This window comes from Trichosurus vulpecula, chromosome 6 (assembly GCF_011100635.1).
Source record: "Trichosurus vulpecula isolate mTriVul1 chromosome 6, mTriVul1.pri, whole genome shotgun sequence".
Taxonomy (NCBI): domain Eukaryota; kingdom Metazoa; phylum Chordata; class Mammalia; order Diprotodontia; family Phalangeridae; genus Trichosurus; species Trichosurus vulpecula.
Window position 1 is genome coordinate 236669663 of NC_050578.1, and position 12139 is coordinate 236681801.

The 12139-nt window shown below is 35.1% G+C and overlaps 1 protein-coding gene across 1 annotated transcript in view; it reads left to right on the top strand.

The window, feature by feature from the left end:
- LOC118854943 (leucine zipper protein 2-like) overlaps positions 1–11791 on the top strand; it is a 34974-nt gene extending 23183 nt beyond the window's left edge. Inside the window, exons 5-6 of the mRNA XM_036765118.1 lie at positions 10702–10764; positions 11732–11791. Of these exons, the coding sequence (XP_036621013.1) occupies positions 10702–10764; positions 11732–11791 (123 nt within the window). The remainder of the gene's footprint in view (positions 1–10701; positions 10765–11731) is intronic.
- The last annotated feature ends 348 nt before the right edge of the window (positions 11792–12139 follow it).

The window sequence follows — 12139 nt, forward strand, 5'->3', positions numbered from 1 at the left end:
TCACTTGCAAGTCATGGCATCACCCTCCCGATGCGCTGGTCCTATTTGAGAACAAAGGACAAACAACACCAATAGCATATACTGGTTATGTGACCCTGGACCCATCACAATCTCTCTATGCCCTAGATGCATATCTGAAACGATAAATTGTAGAGGGAATGCTGGCATGCATTACTAGAGGGAGCTGATTAGGACCTGATGAATGCCAAGCCCATCCTGTCATCTACTAGAACTGGCCTAACTGGGGTATTCTATATTCTATCTCAGCAGTTAAGTTGATAAAGTGAAAATTACCTGTGGCCTGTTTCTTCTTTAGGGCAATCCTCAATATAATGATCATACTCTCTGGTATATAACTGCTAAGTGTCTAAATTCTTTGTACTTGAAGTCACTCTCAGATCTCCTTCTCTTTTCTCACCTACATGAGGTGAGTACCCAATTCCACTCCCCACGAAGCATCGCTAGTGATAAACATATAAAAGGAGCATTTAGTGAGATAGGGAGAGATCCAGAATTAGGAGCCTGCTCAACATGTTTGCTAAAGTGGTACTAGATTCAGGAAGGTTGGTGTATGAATTCTGCCTCTGACAATTACTAGCTGTTTGAACATGATGTTTTCTCATTCATAAAATGGACATAAGAATATGTTTAGCACCAGACTCACAGGCTTGTTCTGAGGATCCCACAAAAGTCCATACATAAAGCAATTGGTAAACTTTAGAGTGCTTTGTAAATGTCTATTATTTATACAGGATAACTCACTGATATCCACAGCCATCTATGACTCATAATACACCTATATTTTCCTTCATTGCTCCTGGGAACACCAATTTTCTCAACATCTTTATTAGCTCCTCTTTGTACAAAAATAATATATCCACATTTCTTTCAAAAGGTCAATAATGAGGTATGTTCCTAAGCTACATTTTTTAGATGGTAAAACTTTTCAGTAATATTCATATGACAAGAGATGATTTAACTAGAGCACATGGCTTCATCCCTTTTGGAGTTATTAACATTATGCTCAAATAGACCTCAGAATTTATCTTGACTAGGTCGCTGATCACTATGTCTTTCCTACCAAAGGGAAGAAAAGATACATATTTTCTGCAGGAGGCGATAAATTTTTATGGAAGTCCTCAAGGCATCAAGTTGAGTACATAATAAAATGTATTTTTACAAGTAAAGTCACTTTGAGTTTCAATATCACCCAAAGTGAAAAGGGGCAGGTTAAAAAAAAAGACACATTACTTTTAAAAGCAGTAAACTGCTTTTAGTCTAATTTTATTTAAAAATGTTCATTTCTGATATTTGCATATTCTTATTTTTTTCACCTGAGGCAAATTATCAGTGCCACAGCTTGTGAAAGCAGAACTCCTAATGGAGAACCCTGATAGCTTACTAAAGCAGGACTGAGCACTCAGGTATGGCACAGTAATTAAAGATATTAATGTGGATTTGATGCATTTCACTACCCTGGTTAATTTTTATGGCTTAACTTGCCCTAAGTGAGACATAATCAGTATAAAAGTAAGAAACAGCTGCAAGCTTTGATTCCGCACCAAGGATTTTGTGCCAGTGGGCTCATCCATCCTTTATATCAGGTAAATAACTAAATGTCACCTGCCTCTCAGAATTAGGCATGGGCTTCTGCTAGGGGCAGCAGTTATTTCAGTGGGGAAAATACAGTTCAGTCATTTCAAAGTCACGGATAGCAGGAGGTTATTGGCATTGGCTTGAATATTTTGGTGGAACTATTGTCATCATATTAGGAAAGAAACAGCACAGGCCATCCTCTGCCTCCTCATCACAGTGCCCTTGTGTGACATTGAAAAGCTTCCAGTCTTTCATTCTAATCTATTTTCATTATAATTTAATTATAGTTGTTGTTAATTATGAACAACAGATATTAAACAGCAGAAGGATTTAAGGATGTGGGGGGAACTGTGTAACCATCACTGATTAAGCAGGTTTATTCAGATATGCAAGGAAGCTCCTCATTCTTTTGTATCTTTTAGCAAGGGAAGTTCTGGAGCAAATTCTTAGGAAACACATTTTGGATCAATGTGGAGAGCAACTTGGTCACAGTTAATGCTCCCCTAGACAGAACCTGCTCATGTAGTTTGGGGATCTAGGATCTGATTAGAGACTTTTGATTCCATCTTATCCTGCTCAGGACCCACCCAACCACTTAGCTGTCTCTAAACTATGCTGCCTGCATAACAAAACTCCTTCTCCCAGAATTTAATCAGTGTCAGGCTGTTGAGGACCAATGTGAAGCTTCCTGACTGACACTAAGCTAGGCCACCTACTTTTTGACTTCCTGCTTTGCTTGTTCTCTGCTTTGCCCCACCCTTCTATTTGCTTATTCAGGCTCCCCTATACATGTGGTCCCTTTTCTTAGCATGTAAGTCCCTTACAGGTATTTACTTATGATCAGTACTAAATATAAGGTCTTAATAATTCCCCCCCACACTAATTCAGCCATCATAACATGGCAGCATTGACAGGTGGCATGTTTCTTGGGAAATTGGGTATTCAGTTCCTTTTCATTCACTCATCGAGGTTATCAGGCCTTAGGTAGACAGGACTAGGAGTAATAGGCTGAAGTTGCAAAGGGGTTAGACTTAGGTTTGATGGAAGGAAACTTTTCCTGACAACTGGAGCTATGCCAAAGTGACATAGAATATCTTGGGAGGTGGTGGATTTTCCGCACTGCAGGTCTTTAAGTAAAAATGGTATGGCCACCTGCTTGTCAAGTAGAGGAGCATCATGTTCAGGTGTCATTTGGGCGATTCAGAAACTCATTCAGTGGATTAGACTTGGGATCCACTGAAACTCCTTTCAATTTTGAGGCCATGTGCTTCTGAGGGTTCCACTTAACAAAGACAAGCAGATTGGTGGCATTAAATCAAGATGGGTTTGTATCTTATCTCACATTTCAGTGGTTATTGTGCTAAATTAAGCCTAAGCATCTTCGCCAAAGTAATCCCACCTCTGAATTATTCACTACATGTGTGATATTGGCCAAGATACTTAACTTCTCTGAGCGTCTTTTAAAAAGAGAAGGATTAGATTAGATGATGTCTAAGTCTCCAGTCAGCTCTTAATCTGCCTTCTGTTTTTCTGCTACCTATGACTATATGGGTGATCAATGAAATTTTTGAGTCTTAATTTCCTTACCTGTACAGTTGATAAATATATGCGTTACCTACTCCACTGGATTGTTGAGTTAGAATGGAGAATAAATGATATAATTTATGTAAATCACTTCTTAAATCTGCCATATAAAATGATGCTTTCTATATGTCTCTAAAATTGAGTTGTTGTTTTTATTTTTAAACAGTGCTCTTGGGGGAGAAAAAGGTCAATAATGGTGGTATACACTTATAATCCTTGCTGCTAGAGAGGCTAAGGATGACAGATCATTGGAGCTTAGGAGTTCTCAACAATAGTGTCAAATTTCATGAATATATGTGTGTGTGTGTGTGTGTGTGTGTGTATACACACTCAGATATATACATATATCTATATCGATAGATTTGTATATGTACGTATACATGATGTGTATGTATATACATGAGTATATACATACATATACACATATGTATGTATGTATGTACACATAGAGTCCAGCACCAATATGTTGATCTTCCAGGAGCTGAGGACCACCAGACTACCTAAGAAGGAACAGAGTTCCAATCTAAGAGAAATAAGAAAATGAGAGAAAGACAGGAAGATGGAGACAGACAACAGGAGAGAGGGAGCGAGGAAAGAGGAAGGATGGAGGGAGAGTGGGTGGGACATCATGAGTAAGACTGAAAATGACTATATACCTCACAATTCAGTAGTTCCAAGAATCATTTTGAATTTAACTTGGTGTGATCAGTTGATTTGAGTGGTATCCTTGGTGATACTATTAGAAGTTCTTCTAAATCTCTCTCAACACTTATACCTTGAAATTAATGTATTACCCTATAGCTGATATGGTTTGGGGTTGCAAGGACCCCAAAATTCTGAGGTTGACAGTGGAGTTGTCTGAAAAGAATTCATGGACTCAAGCAGTTTTCTGGTCAGGTGGCAAAAAGTTTATTATGACATTAATAAATAGGTAGAACTCCTTTAGGGAATTCACAACCTGACAAGAGTGATGCTAAAGCACAGTGAATTGTGTGGCAAACATGCTAATTAGGTAGGGAACATACAGCTTCTGTACCTTGGTCACAGAAGTCATTCACTACTGGAATCCCTGGGTTGGGGGGAGGCTTCTAATATGTATGTCTGTACATCTATGTCTGTAATGAGATAGCCTTGGGAGTTGACATCTGGCTCAAGTCTGAATTGTATATATAATAACTGTGGGCATCAGTACCTGATAATTCTACTGGTATAAGACCATCGTGTTCATACAAGGGAAATTCTACAGAAGTCAGCTTGTTCTTGTAACAGGGAGATAGAGTTTGCCTTGCCGGGGCCCACTCATGAGTTATTGCCAGAAATAGGGTGTTTGGGCTGGGGAGAGGTATGGTCCTAAGGCTTGTGTCCAAGCACAAGCACCCCATCATAACCATCACCAGAAAATCTATCAGAATGCTATTACCTCATTGTGTGTAGCTTCAACTTTTAAAGAAAGGAGGGTTTGTACAGGCTTCCTAGAATGAAGGCTGAATAAGATTTTACATCTAAAAGCAGCTACCTTTTACTACATCAAAACTATAAGAAATTTGAAAAATGAAATAAGAAAGCAAGGAGTAAGAGAAGAGGAAGAAAAATGGTCACAAGCTAAACAAATTAAAATTTTTAAATAAAAAAGATATTGAAAACAAATTGAAATGAAAGAAGGAAAATTATCAAAAATCATTATGGCTAGTTAAAGGCCAACAAAACTAAAGCATAAATAGAATGAATCAAGAAAAAAAAAAAGTAAAATCCCAAGATTAACAAAACAGAAACTAAAACAATTTAAGCAACTCAAACTGAGAAAAAGAAGTTAATCAGTCCATAAATGAATTTTCAAAGACAGGGAGAGGAATAGATTTCCCAAAGGATTTATAAGTATAATTCATATTTAACTACTGGCTTTCTAAATATAAACATGGTTCACTTTTTAGTTTGACCTGCATATTTAACATTTTTCCCTATTTCTTTCATAAGTCTAGACAAGTAACAAAAAATGATTACTCCTTTATTTGTAACATTTGCTATTTTCCAGAGTTATAAATGATCACACCAAAAATTTAATAGTTGGCTCTCCTGAGCTAGTTTGATCTGGCTCCAGCGTGGCAATGAATTTATCAAATATTAAGGAGCAAATAACCTCTATGCTTCAAATATATTTCACAAAAAGGGAAAAATACCTCATATTCTTTCTACAAGATAAACATTGTCTTGATACTCAACTAGTGGGGAAAAGATGATATGCTGAAGACTATAAAACAATATATTAGTAAAATTTGATACATTATTAAAATACATTTTAAAAAACTATATCAATGCATTCACTGTCAGGTGGTAGAATTTATACAATGATGGGAAAGATAGTTTTTAGCATTTGGAAAGTTCAAACATAAAACAGAAACTACAAAATTTTATCAATATAAACAAAATATTTTCTAAAAATGCAGCATTTATTGTACTGTTGGTGGAGTTGTGAACTGATCCACCCATAGTTTGCAACTATGCCCAAAGGGTTATAAAACTATGCATACCCTTTGATCCAGCAGTAAAACTATTAGGTCTGTATCCCAAAGAGATTATAAAAAAAGGAAAAAGATCTACATATGCAAAAATATTTATAGCAGCTCTTTTTTATGGTGGCAAAGAATTGGAAATTGAGGGAATGCCCATAAATTGGAGAATAGTTGAATGGGGAATATAATGGAATACTATTGATCTATAAGAAATGCCAAGTGGAGAGATTTCTGAAAAACCTGGAAACACTTGCATAAACTGATGCAAAATGAAATGAGCAGAACCCGGTGAAGATTGTACATAGTAACAACAACATTGTGCAAGGATCAGCTATGATTGACTTAGCTCTTCTAAGCAATGCAATGATCCAGGAAAGTTTCAAAAACCTCATGATGGAAAATAGCATCCCATATCCAAAGAAAGAAATGATGGAGTCTGAATGCAGATCAAATCATACAATTTTAACTTTCTTAATTTTTTGTACTTTTTTTTCCTTTTATTCTGTTTCTTCTTTGCACAATTGTACATTTATAACCTTTATCAAATTGCTAATCATCTTAGGGAGGAAGGAGAGGAAGAAGGGAGAAGAATATTTGGAACTAAAAATTTTATTTTAAAAAAAGAATGCTAAAATTGCCTTAACCTGTAATTTGAAAAAAAAAATATTATTTAAAAGAAAAAAATCTAGTACTTATGTAATGTAAAAAAAAAAAACATAAAGCAGGAATAACAGGTTTTTTCTTTACTGTAAAAGAAAGTACATATCTACAAAAACAAATCCTTGTATTATTTGTAATGGAGAAACAATGGAAGGTTTCTGAGTAAGAACAGAGGTAAATCAAAGATATCCATCGTCCCTGTTATTATTTGTTTATAGTGATAGAAGGGAAGCTAGGTGATGTACTGGTTAGAATGCTAAGCATGAATTCAGGAAGACTCATCTTTCTTAGTTCAAATCTGGCCTCAGAGACTTATTAGCTGTGTGATCCTGGGCAAGTCACTTAACCCTGTTTGCCTCAGTTTCCTCATCTGTAAACTTAGCTTAGATGGAAATGGAAAACTACTCCACATCTTTGCAGGAAAACCCCAGATGGGGTCTCAAAGAATCAGACATGACTGAGATGACTGAACAACAGTAGTGATAGAAATAGTTAATACAACAGCCCCCCCCCACCAAAACAATCTTAAGTACTCATAGGCGGAGAAGAGACCACATTATCATTATTTATAGATGGTATAGTTATATTTTGAGACAACGAAAAACTTCTGTAAAGTATTTAGATACAACATAAATTAACAAAGGAAATTTGCCTTTCTCCACATCATTAACAACCTAGTAAGAAGTGAAAATTTACTAAATATATAACAAAAAATGTATCAAATATCTAGAAATTGAACTACAAAGAATGCAACTGATAGTTTGATCAATGCTGTATATTTTTAAGAAATAAAAGAACAAAATAATTAGAAAGATGGTGAGTTTTCATGGTTGGATTGTGCTATCTTATCAGAAATGGTTAAACTAATTTGATTTTCATAATAGCAGATTTAATTTCATATCAATCAAATTTCTAAAAGATATTTTAGAAGGGTTATTTAAAAATTATTTGTGGGAATACATTGTCAATTAAAATAGCAAGGAAAGATATAATGGGACAAAGAAAGAAATGGGGAGAGTAAGGGGCTTTGTTCCATGAGATCTCAAATCATAAAACAAAAAAGTGAAAATCAAAAATATATGGTACTGGACAGATGTAAAATTTATCAGTGGAATACAAGATAAATAGGTTTCTGAAATAAATAATAATGGCAACCTTGTTTTTAATAAGTTCACGAACAGACAGTGCTGACAAAGGAATGCTCTATTTAACAGAGAGTTGATAGGAAATTTAAAATAGATCAAAATGTAAATAAACAAACAAAAATGAAAAGTATTTATCTGTAAGTTTGTGGTACACCCCTGAAAATTCAATGCAAATGAATTAGTTAAATATTAAAAATAATAGCTACAAAAATTATATGAGAATGAAAAGTTTTATCTTTCACTGTTATGCCTAAAGGGCCCATAGTGACTTCCTATCATGGAGCTGAAACCTGCCATGTGTGCTTTCTTCCCTTATTGGAATTAGAATGAGAGCTCCTTGAAACAGAAAGTTCTGGCCTTTTCTCTTCATATCCCCAGTCTTTGGCACATAATAGGAACTTTAGTTATTTTTCTTCTTCCTTCCCTCCCTACCTCCCACCCTCCTTCTTTCTCTCCCTTCCTCCCTCCCTTCCTCCATCCCTCTCTCCCTCCAGCTTGCTCTTCCTCTCTCACTTCCTTCCTTCCTTTCTTCTTAGATATAACAGCAAACTACAGCACTCGAGGGAGTTTCCACATCAGGAGTTTTGCACCCTGATGAAAGCACAAGTTCACAGCAACGCACATGCGTGCACACATGCAACACACAAGCTACTAATTTTTTTCATGTGAGCCAGGGATCCCAATAAGAATGTAACACACATGCATGTGTATGTGTGTATATATAAACACATGTGTGCATGTATACATAAATACACATATGTGTAAATACATATATATGCACCGCATATGTATGTGTGCATATGCATATGCACATATACATATACATATGTGTATAAGTGTGTGCGTATATATGTATATAGTTCAGTCATTTCAGTTGTTTCTGATTCTTTGTGACCTCATTTGTATTTTTGTTTGTTTGTTTTTGGCAAAGCAACGAGAGTAGTTTGCCATTACCTTCTCCAGCTCATTTAGTACATGGGGAAATGGAAGCACACAGGGGTAAATGATTTGCCCAGTGTCACATAGCTAGTAAGGGTCTGAGGTTAAATTTGAACTCAAGTCTTCCTTACTTTATTCCCAGCACTCTGTGCCACCTAACTGCATGCACACACATATACATAAATAAATACATACATTATATATATATGCACATATCCATATACATGCTTTTGGATAAAACTATTTTTTTCTCTATGAGCATGACTTGGGGCTATAGTTGTCTCAGATACTCTGATCCTAGCTTAGACTCCAATTAAACTATTTTGAGGCCGGGCTACTTACTGAATGAATTTCCCAACATTATGTGATAGTTCACACGTACACACCCAATATACAAAGATATGCCATGTCTAGAATGTATTCCTTCCTCCCTTCCACAAAATAAAACACCTTGTTTCAAAAACAACAACAAAAAACCTAAAACAAACAAGGAAAATAAAAAAATAAACCTTCTCAGGGACTACTCTAAACACAAAGCCATTCTTGACCACACCAATTATACTTCATCTCACTTGAAATTACTTCTGCAAACTCTGTATTTCCTCACCTATCTATCTATCTATCTATCTGTCTGTCTGTCTGTCTGTCTGTCTGTCTGTCTATCTATCTATTGTATTGCAACAGAGAAATAGTAGTTCCACAAGATTAAGGCCTTTTATGCTATTATCTTTGCAGCCTCATGAAAAGCAAGTGGTTTCTTATACAAGGTAGACATTTAATAAATGATTGCTCTTTAAAAGTGTATTGAACTTTATTTGTCTTTTCTATAAACATAGATCAAGGAGTGGTTTAATTTTAATGTTACTTTATTCCCAAGTTATTAATAAGTCATTGGGAAATTTATAATTCTCTAGGTGGTATGTATGTGTGTATGTAGAGGGTTACCATTATCTGACTTTGGTTCTGTGTGCCATCTATCTTTCATTATTGCATAAAAAAGGGGATTATTTGACCCATGAGGCACCTGATTCTTTGTTGAATAATGTCTTGTGTTTTTAGCTCTTTGATAGATCCTATTCTCTCTGCAACTTTTTGTATGTGTCTCACAATATTGGTAAACAACATGTTAAATTATTCCACATTATTCCTTTGCCACATGAGGATTTCAGCACTGTTTGAAGAGAAACATTTTACATATGACATTTTATAATGCCTCCTTAGTTGAGATGCTCTAGCTTGAACTTCCAAACTGCTTTTGAAGAGTAAGAGCAGAGTTGGTGTTGTTATATTTTCATGTTTTCACCTTTATTTCCTTTATGAATCTTTACTCTCATGGCTGAGGAGGTTCATAAGTAACTGATCAAAAATGAGGGGAAAGAATAGAGAAATAGCAAGGAACCAAAAAAAAATATCCAAGTAGAGTTTGGGATGCAAATCTGTGTTTTCTTTTTAGTATAGAAGAAAACTTTTCTTTTTGTAGCTCTTTGTACATTTCAAGGCTCTGTTGTATCTATTATGTCATTTAATCTTCGAGAGAATACTGTTACATGGATAGGGCAAGAAGTAGCCCATATTTTTACAGATATAGAAATAGATTGAGTGACTTACCTAGGTGCACAGAGAGTAGTTTCTGAGCTACCTTGGTAGCACAAAAGCTGGAATACTGGACTAGATTCAGGAAGACTTGAATTCAATTTCTGCCTCAGATATTTACTTGCCATGTTACTGAATCAATTAATTACTTAAACTATGTCAACCTCAGTTTCCACATTAGTGAAAATGGGGGGAAAATTGCACTCTCGTCATTGGATCATTGTGAAAAGCAAATAAAATGACATGCAAAGTGCTTTATCAAACTTATCATTATATATAAATTCTAGGTATCATTGTTATCATAGACATTTCACTTAGAACTTTTTGAACTATACCAGACTTTCATCTAGGAAAGCAAACTATTGAGGCCTGGGGTATTATTTCCTGCAACAAATCTTTATTTCAACCATAAATGTCTTTTAATTGAGTACAGTAACAATCTCCCATTAAATATAAAAAAGAACATTTTCACATTAATTAGAGGTGTGTTTATGGGTACATTAATGATCTCTTTGGTTAATAAAAATTTCCATCCCTTTTTACTTTCTCAGTATTTTATTGATAACTGCAGAGGTAATTGCTTAATTATACATTGAAATCACGAATGGTGAGTTAGAAAATGTGGGGATAATTTTGAAATGTGTCTACATAATTAATATTCTGTTCATTTACAGATTAATTTTTTAAAGACTGAAATGGAAAGAAAGAGCAAAATGATCCGAGATCTCCAAAATGAGGTAAGAATCACTTTAAGGAAAATTTTATATTAAAACCAAAGAAAATGTATATCCAACAGCATTATGCCTGAGTCATGGATGCCATGCCATTTTGCCTTCCATTTATCTTCTGGCATAGAATAACAAATATATCATGGATAATTTCCTTCTGGATAGCTGAGAAATGCAATGTAAATTCAGTCTTCAGCCACATTATTTATAGTATCTCCTATTTAAGATTGTTTACTTTGCCCCATCCTTTTCCATGTCCCTCTTTTTGAGTAGCCATCTTTATTTTCCACAGTGGTCCTACCCTCTGCTCCTTTGCTTCTATTTTTCAGCCATTTTTATTGACTTTTTATAACACCAGAGGAGAAGGCAAGTCCCCTGTCTAATTTAGAAGGAGCATCTTGTGAGACACACACAAAGAAAGCCTACAAAGGCATTGCAGCTACCTCCTAATGAATAAATATGCTATTTACCTGGATTAGACAGCAGATGTACCTTAAGCACTTATTCTCTTTGCCACTTAAAATAAATGGATGAGTTAGCTATTAACTAGATTACCATTCTTTGTGCCTATAAATTCAGAATGCACTGTGTACTAGCCAATATATAATCATATTAAATTATTCCCCTAATCTGAATGAAGAAAAAAAATTACACCACAAATTTTCTTACATTTAGCACCATTTACTTGGTTTGAGAAAAGAAAATTGGGGAAAGGGAGGGAGGGAGAGAGAGAGAGAGAGAGAGAGAGAGAGAGAGAGAATACATTAAACACTTTGTTGTTCAAGACATAAATCAGAACAAATGCATGTGAGACATAGAGAAAGAGAGAGAGAATTTACAACAGAATTTGGCAGGAGGGACTTCTTTCTTGTGTTTCATCTTAATGATTTTCTTTTCGATCCATTTAAAGAATTGTACTGAACTTGATTGTTTAGATTTGTTACTGAAATACTTCTGGTCATAATTGTCATTTTAGAAAACTTTAGCAAGGATATGTTTGAGAGTGAATGATCTCGTTGATTCTCTGACAAAGTGATGGTTGGCTATTTTTAGGGTCATGTGGAGTAGAGAGCTAAACATATTCTGCACCTTTTAGCCCATCATTTATCATACAAATGAAATCATGTCACATTGGATGTCATTTGACAATTTTAATGTAGAAGAGAAGTTACCAAAGTGCTACCAGCAAGGGAAAGGATGGGGATCTTCCAGGCTGATTGCTTATTTGGATCCTGTCATTCTATGTCTAAGGATATGGGCTGTTAACTAATATAGATGTTCAGAATTCACTTATTAATTTAGATTTAAGAAAGATATATACAGAAGATGGAAGCAAAGATAGTTGACATGATGAATGCAAAAGCATGATACATCCTATAAGAGT